The 18,974-nt window shown below is 43.8% G+C and overlaps 6 protein-coding genes across 6 annotated transcripts; 3 read left to right on the plus strand and 3 right to left on the minus strand.

Moving 5' to 3' along the window:
• Positions 1 to 253: 253 nt before the first annotated feature.
• Positions 254 to 2,463, minus strand: SS1G_03207 (conserved hypothetical protein; the record flags this gene model as incomplete). The annotated part of the gene is made up of 3 exons (XM_001595069.1): positions 254 to 1,658; positions 1,726 to 2,186; positions 2,410 to 2,463. The coding sequence occupies 3 exons, from the start codon at positions 2,461 to 2,463 to the stop codon at positions 254 to 256; spliced, it is 1,920 nt and encodes a 639-aa protein (XP_001595119.1).
• A 285-nt stretch (positions 2,464 to 2,748) lies between these two features.
• On the minus strand, positions 2,749 to 7,389 carry SS1G_03208 (conserved hypothetical protein; the record flags this gene model as incomplete). Its single annotated transcript, XM_001595070.1, has 1 exon — positions 2,749 to 7,389. The coding sequence occupies one exon, from the start codon at positions 7,387 to 7,389 to the stop codon at positions 2,749 to 2,751; it is 4,641 nt and encodes a 1,546-aa protein (XP_001595120.1).
• Positions 7,390 to 7,773: 384 nt separating this feature from the next.
• Positions 7,774 to 8,385, plus strand: SS1G_03209 (60S ribosomal protein L34; the record flags this gene model as incomplete). Its single annotated transcript, XM_001595071.1, has 3 exons — positions 7,774 to 7,811; positions 7,862 to 7,985; positions 8,203 to 8,385. 3 exons carry the CDS (start codon positions 7,774 to 7,776, stop codon positions 8,383 to 8,385), a joined length of 345 nt encoding a protein of 114 aa, XP_001595121.1.
• Positions 8,386 to 9,467: 1,082 nt separating this feature from the next.
• SS1G_03210 (alkaline phosphatase) lies at positions 9,468 to 11,381 on the plus strand (the record flags this gene model as incomplete). The annotated part of the gene is made up of 4 exons (XM_001595072.1): positions 9,468 to 10,023; positions 10,081 to 10,580; positions 10,661 to 10,796; positions 10,849 to 11,381. 4 exons carry the CDS (start codon positions 9,468 to 9,470, stop codon positions 11,379 to 11,381), a joined length of 1,725 nt encoding a protein of 574 aa, XP_001595122.1.
• Positions 11,382 to 12,828: 1,447 nt separating this feature from the next.
• Positions 12,829 to 13,485, minus strand: SS1G_03211 (hypothetical protein; the record flags this gene model as incomplete). Its single annotated transcript, XM_001595073.1, has 1 exon — positions 12,829 to 13,485. One exon carries the CDS (start codon positions 13,483 to 13,485, stop codon positions 12,829 to 12,831), a length of 657 nt encoding a protein of 218 aa, XP_001595123.1.
• Positions 13,486 to 14,371: 886 nt separating this feature from the next.
• Positions 14,372 to 17,982, plus strand: SS1G_03212 (hypothetical protein; the record flags this gene model as incomplete). The annotated part of the gene is made up of 3 exons (XM_001595074.1): positions 14,372 to 16,394; positions 16,487 to 17,813; positions 17,904 to 17,982. 3 exons carry the CDS (start codon positions 14,372 to 14,374, stop codon positions 17,980 to 17,982), a joined length of 3,429 nt encoding a protein of 1,142 aa, XP_001595124.1.
• Between the last annotated feature and the right edge of the window lie 992 nt (positions 17,983 to 18,974).

The raw sequence follows: 18,974 nt of genomic DNA on the forward strand, positions 1-18,974 counted from the left end.
TTTTGGAAAATGGTAAAAGGGTCGGTGTTACGTCGTTGTACGAAATTGCGCCAGGGTGTATCAATTCTCCAACGTGTACTGGGTTTCTTTCTCCAAAGCTTTCCAAAAAGCACCTTCCCCATGAAACTATAGTTTCCATGAGTTTGTCTCAGATACCCAAGAAGTATCCACGGATCTTGTCACTAAGTAAAGAGCTGACACTTCTCGCCCATGTTCGTGCTGAAGGCCTTGCGGCTGGTCGCTACCAAGATCTTTATTTTCTGCACCCCCATTTGTAACCATGAGGCGTGAGCGCCCACGATGCTAGTGACACACTTCCTGGGGTGAATGAAACCGTCATGCTGACTGTCTTTTTATCCCATGACTTGTGCGCGTTCATGAGACGTGCATGTTGAGTAACATCCATAGCTGTCATGTACGGCGGTTCGTTACCAGAAACAGTATGAATAATTCCGAGAGGTTCCATTTGGTCAAGATATTCGTGCTGTGGTAACTGCTGAGGCAATTGTACGTCGCGTGTACTACCAATTTGTGGTACCATTACAATACAACGAATCTCCTTCACTTGGTCGTTGTCCGGAGGGGATGAACCATATAGATATCCAGCTACTTGAACTCTCAAATCCGCGATCGTAATAAAGCGCTTCAAGATATTTTTGGGCATGATATACGTGTAATGATCATCCTCTTTAACATCGTCAGAGGAGATATAGATATTGTTAGATCTCGTCCTCAAGTTCGAGGTTGCAATCGCTCTCGTTCTCCATTCAGTTTTCGATGCAAAGGTTTGTTGCTCGAACTGCGAGGTAGTTGTAACAATGATATCCTCTCCGTGAACGTTTTGAGTCTTGGTTGTGACAGCTGTAAGCTGTTGCTGCTCTTGTTGCTGCTTTTCAATCTCGGCCGCCTGTTGACGTTGCATTGATGGAGCACTAATTTCCATACCCAAGATGATGTCACGAACTTCACTGCTGGTAAGACTGGAAGTGTTGACATTGTTCTTTTTGCCGTAATCATTAAGGATGAGATCACGCAGTTGAGTCTCGACCTTGATCCAATCCTCGTCTGATAATGTGGGCCAAATATGATGCTCTTGAGTGATCACAGTCTTATCAGGTCGAAGTAATAACTTCGTCTTGTCCTGATTTACATGTAAAGCACGTAAGATAAGGATCAAACGTGAGAAGGCGGTGTATGAGGAAATTGATTTGAGCCATTCGTCATAAAGATTGAAGAGAACCATTTGAGGTTCAGTGGCACGAAGAATCATGTCACCGAGCTTTTCGACTTTCATGGCAGCCTGGAATGGTAATTGCAATTCGGAAGCACGAATTGAGATGTTCGGAAAGTCAAGCAAATGCACTTCAAGTGGATCAAGAAGACCCTTTCTGGTAACAATAAGCTGTTTCGGTTGCTCTTCGATGGGCAATGATCTAATGAGAGCAGCAACTTCTTCAGCAGTCTTCCACTTAGCCAATTGTCCTAGACGTTTCTGTCCTGCCCAAACACTTGTATGAATAATCTTCAAGAAGAGTTGACCAGTGCGAGGATTGAAGATAAAAATTGCTCCGTTAATCGGTTTGGTCGTCAAGTTACCCTCGAAAGTCTTGTGGATGGTAACACGATAAAACATTTGTGTCATCAATGAAAAGCTGAATCTGGTTGCTGAAAAGTTCGGAGTAATTTTGAGAATTCAAAAACTCTTGATTACTTTCAGAAGCGTACAATTGGAGACCCTTCCTGATACGTTCACGCAAGACGTACAGGGCTGGGTTTGCCTTCATGATTTTGGCCATAGCCTGCTGAATCAATTGCTTGAGACCGGGGAAGTATTGCCCATACGCCGAGTAGAGATTGTAGGCAAGATCAATACCAATCATCAGACCTGTGGCGGAAGGATAGATACTCATACTGTCAGTTGTGTAATCGAGGTATTTTGCTCGGACATATCGTTCAATGTCATGAGAATCATAGTCTCCGTAACGAAGTTGGACATCTACCCAGAATTTGTTCGTTGTAGTAGCTTCAATTACATCTTTTGTGTCGAATAGAATAGATGGGCGAGTTACATTCCACTTGTGGCTTGCAAACAGTAGAATATCGGCACAGGAGCTGTTCATCTTGTAGGACTTTCTAGGATGAATAGTCTCCTTCTGTACTGTCTCAATACCAAGTTGTTCAAGTTCCTATAAGGTCGGGAAAGTCAGTAATTGCTTGTGAAGGAAGGCTTTAGAGGGTACGGATCGACTAACTTGATCAAATACTTGACAGAGATCCATGACCACACTCTCATGTATCTTCTGCCAAAGATGTGCTCTGAAAATTTGAATAAGTGATATCTTCAAAGTCGGAATCTTTCCGTGCAAGAAAATACCAGTTAGATCCAATTGAACTTGGAAACCAACATACACATTGGCTCTGTTGATAGTCTAGATTTAAACCAAACGTCAGCTTGTTATTCATTATCTTAGGGCGCGCGGGGCATTGCAAAGTGGATTGAGGAGACCAAGCGATGCATGAAGTAAATCGCACGTTGAGCTCCATAAGTGTGCCTCATGAGACTTCATCGTCCCGATCAAATTTGACAATCAGAGACACTCTTTTGCCAGAAATAAAATCATATAACTTACAGGCGACCACCAAAGAGTAAAGCGACGATTGGGAATTTGATTAAGACCCGATCTTTGAGCGTTCGTTAACTTCTTGAATTTCATAGACCTGTATTTTTAAATGTTAGTAGACTTTCATTCAAACTTGGGGGCAAGGGTCTACTCGCTCTTCAAATCCACTTGCTTTTTCCCAAAAGAGACCTTCCCAGGATGGAAATGCTGTCGCCTTGAAGAGTGTATGTTCAAGAATGGTTTCAACACCACCAAGTGCTTGGATAACATCGGTACGATAGGCATTAAGGTTCCACAATTTACCATCGTGACGTTGACTAGTCCACCAAAATGGATTACTCTTCATAAGTTGGTATGTCTTGAACTCAGTACGTGCGCGGAATCCTTTATCAAAACTCAAGGTGCTTCTATCTTTCTGGAAAAGTGTATTGATACGAGGTAATCCACGATCCCAACTATCTTCAAGATCCTCAAGTGTCAACCTTCGATTTTGCTGATTCGCCTCCTGACGTTTCTGAGAATATTCAGTCCACACACGCTGGGAGTCGATAAATTCAGCTTCCCATGGTATGATGTATCTGAAAATGTTAGGGATAAGAGTGTCCTCATCATGGCTCATTCCTGCACGATAATGGGTAACACCAACGTCTGTCTGCTTGGACCATCTTTTGTCACTCGTAGGAATGAGGATATGTGATCCGGAAATCATACCAAGACCACCAAGTTCCTTTGGTGTATAGAAAACAGCAGGAGGGAAACGAGAAGGCATCTTAGAATTAAGACCAATCTTAACTCTGGTCTGAATCTTCGTCTCACATTTCACAATGGTATCCAGCAAGTTGACCGTTGATACAGCTGCTTCACGATAATATGTGAAGAGGGCGATCAAGGTTGTATTCCATTTATTAGCAATCTTTGTGAATGTGGTTGACCCAGATGACATCAAAATTTGACGAATGCGATTATTGAATTTCGCGATATCTTCCTCTGTGACCTGCAAGAATGCATGTGCCGTTCTCTCCTTGCTGGTGTTATCGACCAAGGACCATACGCTGTCCTTAACAGGAAATTCGTCATTCTGGTTACGAATTTTAGGGAGAATTCGTACTTCGAAACCGCACATGGAGAAAAGTAAATTCGGGTTGTCTCGGCTGTATACGCTTGAAAAGGTATCATCCCATTCGATCGTGGTAACAGATCTTGGTAAGCGGTTCTTCAAGTCCCAGAAAACAGCACGGCCAAGATTGACGTCGTGTCTCATGAGACGCATTCTAGAATCTCTTGGCCAGCATTTCTTGTTTTTGTAGCCGATGACATTTTCAAAATTAGGATCAGGTTGTTCTGTAAGGAAGCGCTGGATAAGATCGCGCGATTCATCGGCCGTAAAGCGGAAAAATACCCAGATACGATCAATATATCTTGTGTATAGACGGATTGGATGTCTTGTTTCCGTCTCCCGATCGCGGAATTGGAGGAAATCGTTAGGACCTGCTGGTGGTCCAGCAATTTCACTAGCGCGTTGGAGGCCCAGAAGCAAGAGGTCGAGAACAAGTCCATAGTACTGGAAAACGAAGGCCGAGAATTGAAGACCTCTGATCATTCCGTAACTGTTGACGTGATTCATATCTTTGTAGGTCAATTGAACGTTATTTTTGGACGATATGTAATCAGCCAGATTGTGGTCCATGATAAGTCGAAGCAAACGATTAAGAAGAGTTAAATCGATCTTCTCGTATACCTTGGATAATTGTGTTTCAATCATAACATTACACTCTCCATCTGCGGTCTCCCATACTTTGTCGAGGTTATTAATACCTTGAGCCCATTTATAGGTCAGTAAGGGCGGGACCTCGGAATCGGAAGGCTTGATCCAGGCAGGGAAAAGGTGGCGCTGGTCAGCTTGATACCAGAGGTATTGGTCAAGATAGGCATCACTAATCTTTTCCACAGGCTCGATATCATATACAGGGTTGATTGTGCTATAATTGTCGTTCATATCGATTCCTACTTCTTTAAAAGCTCTCTGTGTCAGTAGGAAGCGCTTGATTCTCTCCAAAGTGGTTCCAGGACTGTCATAAGCCTGCTCAATCAAGGCCAGTTCCTCACGCTGACTTTGGTTCAATCGTCCCTTCACAGAATATGCTTCACGAAGACGTTCCAAAGCAAGAATGAGGATTTTGGTATCGTGCTTGTAGGAAACACTGGGGAATGGAATTGGTGAGAATTTTCGTGACTCCAGCCAATGGACAGTGGTTGTATAGATGGCGACAGCTTCTTCGGATGACACGTATGGACCGTCTTTCATATAGTTATGCTGCCTCTCTTGTTCAGCCTTGAGCCAAAGTCTTGTAAGACGACCAAGATTCTTCTTTGCAACGGTTTTGTCCACAGTCGCTCCTCTACGGATACGCTCACGATTGTAGTGAGCGACAGAAATCCACCAATCTGCCTTGCTCTTCACATAACGAAGAATGATATTCTCGATGGGTGCCGGTAAACCTGGAACCTTCCAAGGGATATTACTCTTCCAGCATCTCCATGCCTCTGAAAGATGTTGAAGTACCGTTTGAACCTTGTTTTGCTTGATACCCTCCGGCATCATATCAAGAAGATCGGCCATGACCGATGCTCGCAACTCAAGATCAAAGTGCGACTCAACACGTTGTTTCGTGACTGTCTTTGCAACACCTTTGCTATGACGTCCTTCAAACTGCCTAGAGAGGAGGTTTCCAAGCCATCTTTCAAGTAATGGAATTATACCACGCATGAAAAAGAGCCAAACTCTCCAAGCAGGTGCCCAGAAACCACAACCAGGTCCTTTACCTACGGGTCCAGAATTGAATCGATAATATATTAAATGCTTCAGATCTTTACATGAGCGAATCTGATGCATCAGCTTGTACTTGTAACGATACATTCCAGTCAGCTGACCAACATGATTGAAAGCATATAGAATACCATCCGCGAGTTGAAAAGCATCGATATTGCCGAGGCGATACTGAACTTGTGCGTCAACGATGAGCTTGGTCATCTTCAAGATCTCTCGCATGAGATGGAATGCATTGCCGAATCGAGACTTCTTTCTCTCCTTTGTTGTCAATGTCTTAACAGGCTTTAAATTGAAATTATAATCAAGATGTAGGTATGTGAGGTTCTTGCGGTGAATCAGAAGATTTAGCATATTGAAACCCTGCCTGCAGACTTGAAGTCCAGCTTCAACCCAATCAATTGTTGTTTGCTGGAAGAATTTCGTTTGCTTCAACGACTTCATCAAGCTCTGTTTACTCTGTGCTTTCGGCTTGCGCTTATGCAGCTCGTTCAAGACATAAGTCTTCAGAAGCTTCTGATATGAAACTCGGACCTTTACTGGTTGACCCTGAGGGCAATGCTCAAGGTACCATTGTTTTACTAGAGGTACGTCTTGTGCCCGAACCATGCGACCAGATCTTCGATTAAACGGAAATGGTGCCCACCACAAAGAGATTGCTGAAGCGGTCTCGCTTGTGTACAACTCCTCATCTGCTAGAAATGGCTCGGCACCACCTGGTAATCTGAAAGCGTCTTCTTCTGGCTCTTCATTATTTCCGGGTCCGAATATCTCGTCTTCGTGACTGATAGTGATATTTTTAGGGGCGACGGATCTTGAAGAGATTGGGTTGATGACGGGATCGAAATAAAATGCTGGTAAACTTGGATCCTCGGCACGAACGTATACCACTTGCGGATGCGAGAACCAGGAAAGCTTAACGCTGCGAGGCAGTGAATTATAAAGGTAGGGATATGCTACACGATATTCTGTCCTAATTGGAGCTCGGAAGATGATGCGATCAATAGCATTGAACTCTCCAAAATCTTCATCATTAGGATCCACATCTTTATATAAAGGTTCGAATCGAGGACCACCAGGAATCGCAACATTCAAAGCTTTGGCGGTCTGGAAGCTTTTCAGCTCGAACATGTGAAAGTAGTTCTTGTCAACCAAATCACTTAATAATGGCCGACTCAATCGATATAAAGTTGCCATTTGAGGTAACGTAAGGTTCCATTCCTTGTAACTCGGGCCGTTGATATGTGGAGTATCAAGAAGTGGTCGATTCTCGTAAAACCATTCAAAAACAGCGCCGTCTTCCCCCTCATCAAGTTCCAGTTGAATTGGCTCCAATGGCTCGACGTCTTCAATGTTCTCCGACCATGATAGGGGCGGCTCTTCGTCGTCGAATGGCGGGAATCTCATCCTCTTGAAATGTCTTCTGTCACTCTTCTCTCTTCTCATACAAATCCACATCGTAGCCCATTGTGCGTGGAACACTGGTTCTATAACTCGTGGAATCTCATTAACCAAAGTCAGGCAACCATTGACATGGTACAGCACCTTTACCTCCCTCGCAGACTCCCAAGGCATTGGCATGTTCTCCAACAATTTCATGACGGCATGTGGCATAAACTTGAGTGCACCGAGATAACTTCGTTTGTCGCTGCTGAATTTCTTTTGTGATACATCTCCAATGTCCTTAACGATCTTTCGCAGATGCTCTGGGGGCATGTCAGCCTTCTGAGTTTCTACGAAGCCACCTTTTCGTTTTTCGCCGAATCGATTTCGCTGAGATCGTAACCAGTCCTTCTTCTTCTGCGCAAACTTCGCAACATGTGGATCCGCTGGTGGTCGATAACCTGGAGGAGGAGGAGCACCGGGTGGCGCGCCCAGAGGCATTGATGGAGGCGCCGAAGAGCTCCATCCAGGCGGTGGAGGTGGTGGTATTGATGACATTTTTAATGTCCTGGGTACCGAGTCCCAAATTCCATCAAAAATTGCCCTTCTGAATAAAGCTTCACTTTATTGTTGATGATATAAAGTGGGTGGATATTGACAATCGCGAGCGCGTTTAGATAAATTTTAACACTATTCGGACGAGCTCAAGGTAAGACCCGCTAGTGCACCCATTTGATAAATCTTAGTTTTAGCTGGCTGCCTGAATGACCGATTATGTAAGTATGGGGCATCAATGATTTTTGGTTTTGTGATCTAACCATATTCGCAATAGCTCAAGCGAAATATCGACGCACCCAGAGTTTTTCGAAATTGATTGAAAACTCAAGATCCATCGACAACACCAACGACTTCAATCGACCACCGAACCAGAAATTCGCCAATATGTCGTCCAACAGATTGACCTACAGACGCCGAAACCCGTGAGTCTCAATTATCTATTGTTGGAAAAGCCATATATTGATTAAAACAGATACAACACTCGATCCAACAAGGTCAGAGTTGTTAAGACTCCCGGCGGCGAGCTTCGTTACCTCCACATCAAGAAGGCCGGTACTGCACCAAAGTGCGGTGACTGCGGAATCAAGTTGCCAGGTGTAAGTAAATATTTCTCGATGGTTTGCGGGGGACAGCGGAAACTCGAAAGTGGCTTAGCAATGGAGGATACAAGCGCGAAGCATCTATCTACGTACCCAATTGTTACTCAACAATCGCCAATACATGGCTCCCGGGCTCTCGAAAGCGGCGACACTTAATTATGATGGACATTTGGTCACGCAAATGGTGATCAAAATGCTAATTCATTTTCTATAGATCCCAGCTCTCCGACCCCGCGAATACTCCCAGATCTCCCGCCCAAAGAAGACCGTTCAACGTGCCTACGGAGGATCAAGATGTGCCAACTGCGTTAGAGATCGCATTGTCAGAGCTTTCTTGATTGAGGAGCAGAAGATTGTCAAGAAGGTTCTCAAGGAGTCTCAACAAAAGAAGCGTTAAGTGGATGATTAGTTCTGGGTCCTTTGGTGTTCGACCGGGAAGGCTGGATGAATCGCAGCAGGAAATAGCTGTATAAATCTCAGGGCTTCCACGAAATCTATGAGCTTCGACTATACTGAGTGCTTGTCCATTGTGAGGTTGGCGTCAGAATGCGCAAAGTGAACGGGGCTCGATTTGGATCTGTTCACCGGTTAGTGAAGCAGACAAATGATCAGGTTTTCCGAGCAATTATGAAGATCTTGCAAAGAAAAGTTCGACATAATTTACGAGTACGTGAGCCGGTTGTTTTATCCCATCATTAGTTTCATTCGACAAGCCAGACATTCGCAGAGATGTACATCTCCAATATCAAACCATGACAGACTCTTGAATCTAGCCCAGCAGCCTATTTGAACCATGCATATATTCCGGCAAGATGCAATGTTGTGACTTTCGATTTGTGGTATCGTGATATCAGGTTGATTCGGACAGCCCTATTCTACATAATTTTTGTCGAAAAGCCCAATACAGTAAATCTAGTCTCAAATGGTGGTACAAATCGCTTTCCAAATGGTTCAATCTCAAAAGTACCAAAAATCGTCATAATTCATCGGTATTGCGATCTGTGTGCTAGCGCTAAAAAAAAGACCAAGATTACCACCACCCAAAGTTATCAAGCTGATTGTTCACATAATTTGTGCACCCTATTGCATTAGAGAGGAACTCAATAACTACCTCATCTCACCGATCATAAAATTTGATTAGGATTGGGTCTTATCAGATAGGTATCGGTATCATTATCTTCAGCGGGTTCTCGGTAATTGAATAATCATGTCCTGACTCGGATTTATACTTTGATTTGTATTGCGATTGTCTGTCACTCCTTGTTCACCGATATGTTGGTTGCCCAGACAAAACAGCGCGTTGACTCATTACCCTGCCTGCCGCGTGAGCTCTGTCTCATAACCAGGTTGACATCATAGAGTTGCCAACATCAAGTTGCCAATCCCAGCGGTAGGTTTCTGTCGGCGGGTTTATATTTTTCAATTATAGATAGCTTTCTACTTACATACTACAACCTAATACTCTCAGCGCAATAATCAATGGCGCCGAATAATACCAGCCCGCTATTCGCGTCAGGGCGACCTTCTTCCTCGAATTCCGAGGAAAGAGCTGCTGCCGAAGACGATGCCCTTCTTGGTAATCGACGAAAGAGTTCCTATGAAGCGAAGAGACCTGGATTCTGGCGAGAGATCGGGCTCTTTACTTGGGCTGTTGTCGCTACTGCTGCTGTCATCGTACTGGGCGTTTTACTATCGCGAAGCCAACAATCCCCTAAGAAGACGAAGCAAAATGGGAAGCGCAATCTCATTTTTATGGTGAGTGATGGAATGGGCCCGGCATCTTTGAGCTTGACGAGAAGCTTCCGACAATTTCAAGGAGATTTACCCATCAATGATATTCTTCAACTCGATCAACATTTCATCGGATCATCCCGCACGAGATCAAGCAGCAGTCTTGTCACAGACAGTGCTGCAGGAGCTACAGCATTCAGTTGTGGAAGGAAGAGCTATAACGGTGCTATTTCTATGCTGCCAGATCATAGCCCTTGCGGGACTGTACTTGAAGCTGCAAAGAGGGCTGGCTACATAACGGGCTGTAGGTGACAAAGTACCGAATTAATTCAGGGAGTCATCGAAATGCTAACTTCTCCAGTGGTTGTTACAACAGATATAACGGATGCGACTCCCGCTTGCTTTGCCTCGCACGTTGATTACCGATTGCAGGAGGACTCGATAGCTTTACAGGAGGTTGGCGAGCACCCTCTTGGACATCGAGTTGTTGATTTGATGCTGGGTGGTGGACGCTGTCACTTCTTACCCAATACATCAGAATCGAGTTGCAGAGCTGATAGTCGTGATGTCACAAAATTGGCGCAAGACAAATATGGGTGGACTTACATCGATACCAGAGATGACTTCGACAAGTTAAAGCTCGGAAAGAATGTTAAGCTGCCGTTGTTAGGCCTCTTTTCCGACACTGACGTTCCTTTCGAGCTTGATAGACGGAACATGAATGATATCTACCCTTCTCTCGATGAAATGGCAAGAACAGCTTTGACCGCACTCGAAGCCGCAACAAAAGACAGCGATAAAGGATTCTTCCTTATGATCGAGGGTAGTCGAATTGATCATGCTGGCCATGGCAATGACCCAGTAAGTTTCAATCGATCATTTCAGAAGAAGTGGTCGAAAAGCCTGTCGTAACAAGTACCATGACTGACTGTTGTTCGCAGGCTGCGCAAGTTCATGAAGTACTCGCATACGATCGAGCTTTCCGAAGTGTCATTGATTTCCTGGACGAGAGTGATACCGAAGGTGCCCTAGTTTCTACTAGTGACCACGAAACCGGGGGTTTATCTGTTGCCAGACGTAAGATATAACAGCTTTTCATGATATGACCTATTGCTAATATCACACTCAGAACTAAATCCTTCATACCCACAATATTTATGGTACCCCGAGGTACTAGCAAATGCTTCCCATTCTTCAGAATATCTTTCTCGAGCTTTACGGGCTCACATTGCTTCCGAGGCATCCACCGAAGGAGACGCTGCGTATAGACGATTTGTGAAAGAGGAACTCGTTGAGGGGGGCCTCGGAGTAATGGACGCAAGCGATGCAGAAATCGACCTCATAATTAGCAACCCGGCTCTTTCCGCTTATGCATTTGCTGATATCATCAGCCGCAGAGCACAAATCGGCTGGTCAACTCATGGTCACTCTGCCGTTGATGTTAATATTTATGGTTATGGTGCTGATGTCCTCCGTGGAAATCACGAGAACATTGAAGTTGGCAAGTTTTTGAGGGATTATCTCAGTGTCGACGTTGATGCAATCACAACAGAGCTAAACAGCAAGAAGGCTAGTGGTCAAAGTGTCTCAGTCGCTTCAGAGCCTGATGTTCCGGTTTTCGGACAATATGAGGAAAGACTCAAGAAGAACCTGCCACAATAGATTTCAAGTGCTATCTTCTCGTTTCGTTATACCCAGACTTGTTGGAAATTGAAGCATTTTAATTGTACTTAATTCTTTCTAGAAATCGTTGAGCATGATCATAGCTTCCCGTGACCCATCCTTAGCAAACTATTTCTTCCGATCAGGGTAATACAAAGATCATCTTTGCCCGATCTAATCTTCTCAATTTTTTCTTCACACCCTGCATGAAACAATCTCCTTCACAGTCAGCGGCTCAACAAACAGCTGACGCGGGTCCCACCATCTCATCTTCTTGTGTAGCTGTTTGAGGTTTGCAAAAGGTACCAAACTTAAGCATCAACATCTCCTTTTCACAATCAATTCCATTGTCAAATTCCGATTTGAGGATCTACTATCTGCCCGCGATCTCTCGCTAGTCATCGGGATATTTTCTAGTCTAAGTGGTTCGTTTGAATGCCCGGGGATGATGAGCCGCCTTACAACTCAGAGTTATCTTTGCATACAGCAAATGAAGACTCACATTATAGAAAACTATTGTGTCACATTGGTTATTGATGGGTTTTCTCTTCCGGGGGGAAGTCATAAATCATGCATGCCTGTGTTTCCTGTATAAATATACTTAATGTATTCGTATCCCGAAGTCTTCTTTTCTCTTGTGCTGTAGCTGTGATTGCGATCTATCCAACCATTCGAGTTGATCTCCATCTTCCATCTCCATCCTTTAGCCAGCTCCCAGCTCCCAGCTCCCAGCTCCCAGCTCCCAGCTCCCAGCTTCCAGCTTCCATACTTCACCTGAGCCAAACAAAACCCAAGCAAAATGTGTAATTACTGGAGCATAGAACCTCTATGCGGGCACCGCACACTGCACGCAGGATCCAACTGTTACCTTCTCTACGCACAATTAGCACGCATCAACGATCCGCGAGAATTAGCACGACCGGGTCTTCCCTTTGAATTCCCACGCGAATGTTTGCCGAATCGTTGGAATGTTCTTCCAAAGTTTGTTAATGAGTATTGTTCGTGGGAGTGTAGGAATAATGGAATGTATGCGGATAGGAGGTGTGGGGAGAGAGATGCTAGGTATGGACCTGGGAATGAGAGAATAGGGGTTGGGTGGAGATGTTGAGGATGGGTTTGAAGTGGAGGTTGGAAGTTGGGATGGGATAGTTGATTTGTGGTGTTATGGTCATTATGGTCTAATTGTGTAGGGATGGCTTTTTGAAAAATTGGATAATTAGATCATGACGGACACTATCACGGTTAATATTTGAATCAAATATTAGTGTCGAAAATTGGGCTGGGTGTAGAATCTCATTGCAGGAGTTTTGGGGTCAATGCAAATATGGCTTGAATTCACGACATCTTCAAATGCTTGGGACTTCAGTAAGTGATATTGAGCCACGGATTTCGGCGCAGCAGGATTAAGTATCCTTGATTCAAAAACTTCATTGTTGATGCTATTACATCAAAAGTTTCGTCGAGTATATGCCCAGTATGCCTTGTATGGTAACTTCCATTCTCTTGCCAGCAGTTCCGGCCTAAATATGTCGAAATCCAGCTTTTCCAGTTTCTCAAGCCATAATCTCGTAGGAACTGCTTGCATGAAAACGCCAAAGCCTCTTTCTATATCGCTAACTTGGGTGTTTTCACTTTCTGCATAGTAGTGACCATCCTCACCTTGATGCTCGAACTCGTGACCTGCATCTTTACCTGCTTGGAGATTCTTCAACATCTCCCTGGCGGTGATTAAGTGATCATTTGCTCTTGTCGCCACTGTGAATATAGCATCTTTTAAGCCAGGAGCTTCAGCTCCATGTCTTAAAACGTCTTCTTCTTTGACACCAGATTCTGCCATAACATCCAACGGTAGAACAACTGCACCTTGACGGCCTCCAGCACTACCACCAAGAGCACCCCCAAAGGCTGCATTGTTGCTATGATGATTTGGTGGTGGCGGAAATGCTATCAGAGGCAAACCTCTTAAGACTGCAGCAATTCCAGCCGCTTTACCAATATGACTTGCAACATGATCTGCTGCCATAGATTGAAGAGGTAAAGCTGCTAATGTCAAATACATTAATGTAGAATATGTATTCTCCGCGTACATCTCAACCGCATCCATATTTGTATAAGGTCGATTATCCATGTATTTCTCTCTCGTATTGATGACTTTCATGAACCATCCTTTCATCACACTTGTACTGATTCCATCATATCGCGATTGAAGGGATGTGAGCGCATGATGTAGGAGAATAGCAACAGGTTCTTTTGGAGGTGTATTCGCAAATGTTCGATTCAAATTATCTCGCCAGAATTGCATCCGCAGTGCTCCGACAGTTGGATTAGAAACAATATCTGGTATTCGAGCTAATTCAATGTTGAGAGCACGAATGGAAAGGTATGCATCTCTTGTTGAGGGAGGAATAAATGTCTGTAGAGTATATGATGGCGAATCAAATTTTCTAGAATCGATTAGACATGGGGGTTTGAAAAACTCACAAAACTCGCAGGACTAACTGGATAAGATTGGAACAATATGTCCTGGCCCGATTGATATCTTCTTCTGTCAATCTGGAGGCATATGGCGCTGGTGTGCTATAAGGAGTGGTAGCATAGGCGCATCTCGAATTGGTATATGTCTTGGAACAGCTCTGAAGCCGTCGCAGAGTATGAGATTTGTACATCAGAATATATATTCCTAAAATGGCTTGATCATGAATGGATGGTAAATATTGTCTTCCTTTGAAATATTGACTGCCGAAAGATTACAAGCTATGTACACAGAAATGAAATCATTGACAAAATAATCGACAGGGCTAAGATGATAACCTTAACTTCTTATCCCGACGTCACTCAATTCTAAATTATTTTCTTGTCGCGTCCACCGCGTGACTTCGCGTTTCTATCAAATCAGCAAGTAGAATATTACTCAGTTGCACTTGCTTTTGTCTGTTTTCAATTTGAAATGACTGATTTAATTCACCTGACATTCTCATACACCTGCAGATATGGAGGGACCTCCAGCCAAAAGAAGAAGATTCTTCACAGAAAAAGCTGAGGGATTGGAGTTTTCACAAGGGCAGGAGGCGATAAATGTACCAGACGAAATCGACGCGCTGCCTCCAGCAATTGAGAGTTCCACAAACGAGATCGCAGAACAAGATCCTCAAGATGATCCAGTCGCGGAGGAGAGAACTCTTGCTGAAGATTCGCAGAATTCATTCGATCAGAACACGTTCGAAAACTTCATTGGCGACAAAGTTACTTTAGAAGAACTGAAGGGGCTACGAGAAGCGTCTGGAAATGATATAGAGAGGGCTGTGAATATGTACTTTGATGGATCTTGGAGACGGTCTACAGTTGTTTCGGGACTCAATCGATCTTCGTCGAATACCAAAAGCACCGTCAGTTCCTTTTTGAAGTCTGCCAATAGCGGTTCTGTCAATGGCTCCAAACCAGTCTCTCCAGAGTCAAACGCTTCGTCGAGACCAGTCTCACCGCATAGAATCATGCCAGAATACCGGTATATAGGAGCTTTCGGGGTTGGAGGATGGGCTACAAAGAGTGGAACAAATCTCATCAAGCATGGCGAAGTTGTACGGATAGAACGTCAAAAGATACAACCACCTAAAGCACCGGCCGGAAGAGGGAAAGGCAAAACATCAGTGGCACAATCATTGCCAAAACCTAATAGTGCAGCAGCACGGCGTGTCGATGTCATTGTACGTTTTACCGATTCGAAAGGATTTGAAGTTGGCCGTCTTCCTCGGGAAACCGCAAACTGGGTTTCTACCTTAATTGATCAAAGAATATGCAAGTTTGAGGGCACATGTGTATATGCACCAGAAAGAATTCGTACCAACGATACTGTCTTTCTCCAACTCCGATGCTCATTATTAAGGACTGCTTTCGAAGATCGCGGTTTTCAGGCACCGGATAATCGAACTACTGGTTTTTTCGAAGAGAAAGAAAGTTCTGAAGAGAAGGAGTTAAGGCTACGCCAGGTTGCGTTGGTAAAATTATTTGAGGAGATCAACCTGCTTCCCACGCAAACGAATGAAGCAACAGCGAAACATAAACGTCAGGGACTTCTTAGTGTCGCGGAGGCAGCTGAACATTATGATAAGGACGAATCGAAGGTTCCTGATTCAGGTTCCTCGACTCCTCCATCTGACGAAACAGAGGAGGGAAAAGAGCTTGAGCAAGATCAACTTGACACTCTATACAGCAAGGCTCAATCACTTGATTTCAATGCTCCTGAGGCTGAGCCGGCAGAAAGTTTTGCGATGGATTTACGGCCGTATCAAAAGCAAGCATTATATTGGATGATGGCGAAGGAACGTGATGAGAAAGACAATAAGAGAGAGGCCTCAATGCATCCTTTGTGGGAAGAGTACGCTTGGCCTACGAAAGACATGGATGATAAGGAGGTTATTCAGGTAGTTGATCAAGACAAATTCTATGTCAATCCATATTCTGGAGCGCTTTCCTTGGAGTTTCCTCTTCAAGAACAACATTGCCTTGGAGGTATTCTTGCCGATGAAATGGGTCTAGGGAAGACTATCGAGATGATGAGTCTTATTCATTCAAATAAGTCTGCTGTGGCTATTCAGCTCGACGAGAAACGTTCAAAGGCTACATCTGTGAATAATTTACCTCGACTTCCAGCCAATTCATCATCAGTAGAAAGAGCTCCTTGCACAACTCTTGTGGTGGCACCAATGTCACTTCTTGCTCAATGGCAAAGTGAAGCCGAAAATGCCTCTAAGGATGGAACTATGAAGAGCATTGTTTACTATGGTAGTGATAAAACTGCAAATCTTCAAGCTCTTTGTTGTGAGGCTAATGCGGCATCGGCTCCCAATGTTGTTGTTACGAGTTATGGGGTTGTTTTATCCGAATATAGTCAGGTTACTGCTAAACATGGTGATAGAGGCGGTCATGGAGGTTTATTCTCCCTTTCATTCTTTCGAGTGATTTTGGACGAAGCTCATTATATTAAAAATAGGCAGTCCAAAACTGCGAAAGCATGTAAGTTAACTTCCACGCCTTTTAGCCCAGCATGTTCGCTATTTATTGCTATCGATATTTTGAGAAATCTTTATGCTAACTAAACTTTCCAGGCTATGAAATTGCCGCCGAGCATCGATGGGCACTTACTGGTACACCTATCGTTAATCGATTAGAAGATCTTTTCAGCTTGGTCCGATTCCTAAGAGTAGAACCTTGGAGTAATTTCTCCTTTTGGAAAACATTTATCACAATACCCTTTGAATCCAAAGAGTTTATGCGTGCCCTGGATGTCGTCCAGACAGTCCTTGAACCGTTGGTACTCCGTCGAACAAAAGACATGAAAACACCAAGCGGTGAAGCCTTAGTTCCTCTACCAAAGAAGACTATCGATATCGTCGAAATCGAGCTATCAGAAGCCGAACGCGAAGTGTATGATCACATCTTCACAAGAGCAAAGCGCACTTTTTCAGCCAATATCGAAGCAGGCACAGTTCTCAAAGCCTATACCAGTATATTCGCCCAAATCCTCAGACTTCGCCAATCATGTTGTCATCCAATTTTAACCCGCAACCAAACCTTAGTAGCCGATGAAGAAGATGCCGCTGAAGCGGCAGACGCTGCAAGTGGTCTCTCAGACGACATGGATCTTCAAAACCTCATCGAGCGGTTCAAGCTCAACGAAGAAGCTGTCGATACCAACATCTTCGGCGCCCACGTCCTCGAACAAATTCGCGATGAAGCCGAAAACGAATGTCCCATCTGCTCCGAAGAACCAATGATCGAACAAACTGTTACAGGATGCTGGCATTCAGCTTGTAAGAAATGTTTACTAGATTACATCAAACATCAAACCGACAAAGGCGAATCGCCTCGCTGTTTTAGCTGTCGTGAACTCCTCAACTCACATGATATATTCGAAGCAGTAAAAGATGAAGGTCATCCGGAAAGCAAAAACGGAAAACCAAAAATAAGTCTCCAGCGAATCGGTTCAAACGGATCCACTAAAATTGCAGCTCTCTTAACCAACCTCAAAACTCTCCGCAAGGAATCTCCATCGACAAAATCCGTCGTCTTCAGCCAATTCACTTCCTTTCTCTCTCTAATCGAACCTGCTCTAACTCGTTCCTCGATCCCTTTCCTCCGTCTCGATGGATCCATGGCCCAAAAAGCTCGAGCAGCAGTTCTTACACAATTCAAAAATAGTGAGAAAGGTGTAGTACTACTCCTTAGTTTGAGAGCGGGCGGTGTGGGTCTTAATTTGACGATGGCGAAGAGAGTTTTTATGATGGATCCGTGGTGGAGTTTTGCGGTTGAGGCGCAGGCTATTGATCGTGTTCATCGAATGGGTCAAGTAGATGAGGTGCTCGTTAAGAGGTTTATTGTTAAGGGTAGTGTAGAGGAACGGATGTTGAGGGTACAGGAGAGGAAAAAGTTTATGTGAGTTTTTCGGTTTTTTCTTCCTTTCCTTCTCCCTTTCCTTTTTTGTGCCTGAAAAATGAAAATGCGATGCTAATGGTTTCCGAATAGTGCAAGTTCGCTGGGTATGATGAGTGATGAGGAAAAGAAATTACAGCGAATTGAGGATATTAAAGAACTCCTTTCTTAGTTGAAATGAGCATATAGATGGTTATATATCTATTATTGTATTTGCCTATATTATTTTCCTGTCTATACTACCTAGCAGACTAACCGGTTCTTGGGAGTTAAATATGTTAAATATGGAACAAATAAATAATGAACAGTTACTCATGAATATAAAATATATTTACCTCAAGATAAGGTTGTACATCATGTATCTTTATGCTTTTCCCCCAGCATGAGGGTGAGACCTTCAGAAGTCCACATGTACCCTAGTAGGCAAGTGCCACAATCTCGGCGAGATCGCCAATATATAACACCATCTTGTCCCGTATTAGGGAGCAATCGCCAAGTATTATATTTCAAACACCTGAAGAATTTAAATCAAAGGTATATATATAATCTACCAGACGTTTTACCCTTCCTCGTACGAAGTGATACGGTTATAATATATACCGTCAATTCCAGGTAGAACCTACTTTTCCCCATGATCCAAAGATATCAATGTTGATGCAGATGTGGAATCTCACCTCACGTCTGATATCTCAAAATCACTCAAAACCAGAACCACTCGTACGGCTATCTGTCAATCTGATCGAGACTTGGATATCCAGAATATTTAAATCATGATATATATCGTTTAGCTCGTGAGATGATCAGCTACGTACGCAGATATTTGAAAAATTTCGTCCAGACGCTACGAAGTTTTATATCTCAAGGACTTGAATTGGTGATTACAACTTCTTTTATCGGCTTATATTTGTTAGTCCTTCAAATTGCACAAAAGTCACGTCTTTTACCCCGGGTGTCTCCCATAATCTAAGAGGAGGAGATCCTACCAATAAATTCCTCGCATGCATACCACATTCTCGGTAGGTAATTAAGGTTAAGACAATTCTCTTCGGAAAGCTTTCGCTTCCATGTCCCTCCCTACCTAGACCATATAACCATGTATACACCAAAAGAGAAAAAAGTCCAAAACAAAAATATGAAGAAAACATACAACAGTGGGGATTCGCT

The sequence above is a fragment of the Sclerotinia sclerotiorum genome, genomic scaffold (assembly GCF_000146945.2).
Source record: "Sclerotinia sclerotiorum 1980 UF-70 scaffold_4 genomic scaffold, whole genome shotgun sequence".
NCBI classification, from domain to species: domain Eukaryota; kingdom Fungi; phylum Ascomycota; class Leotiomycetes; order Helotiales; family Sclerotiniaceae; genus Sclerotinia; species Sclerotinia sclerotiorum.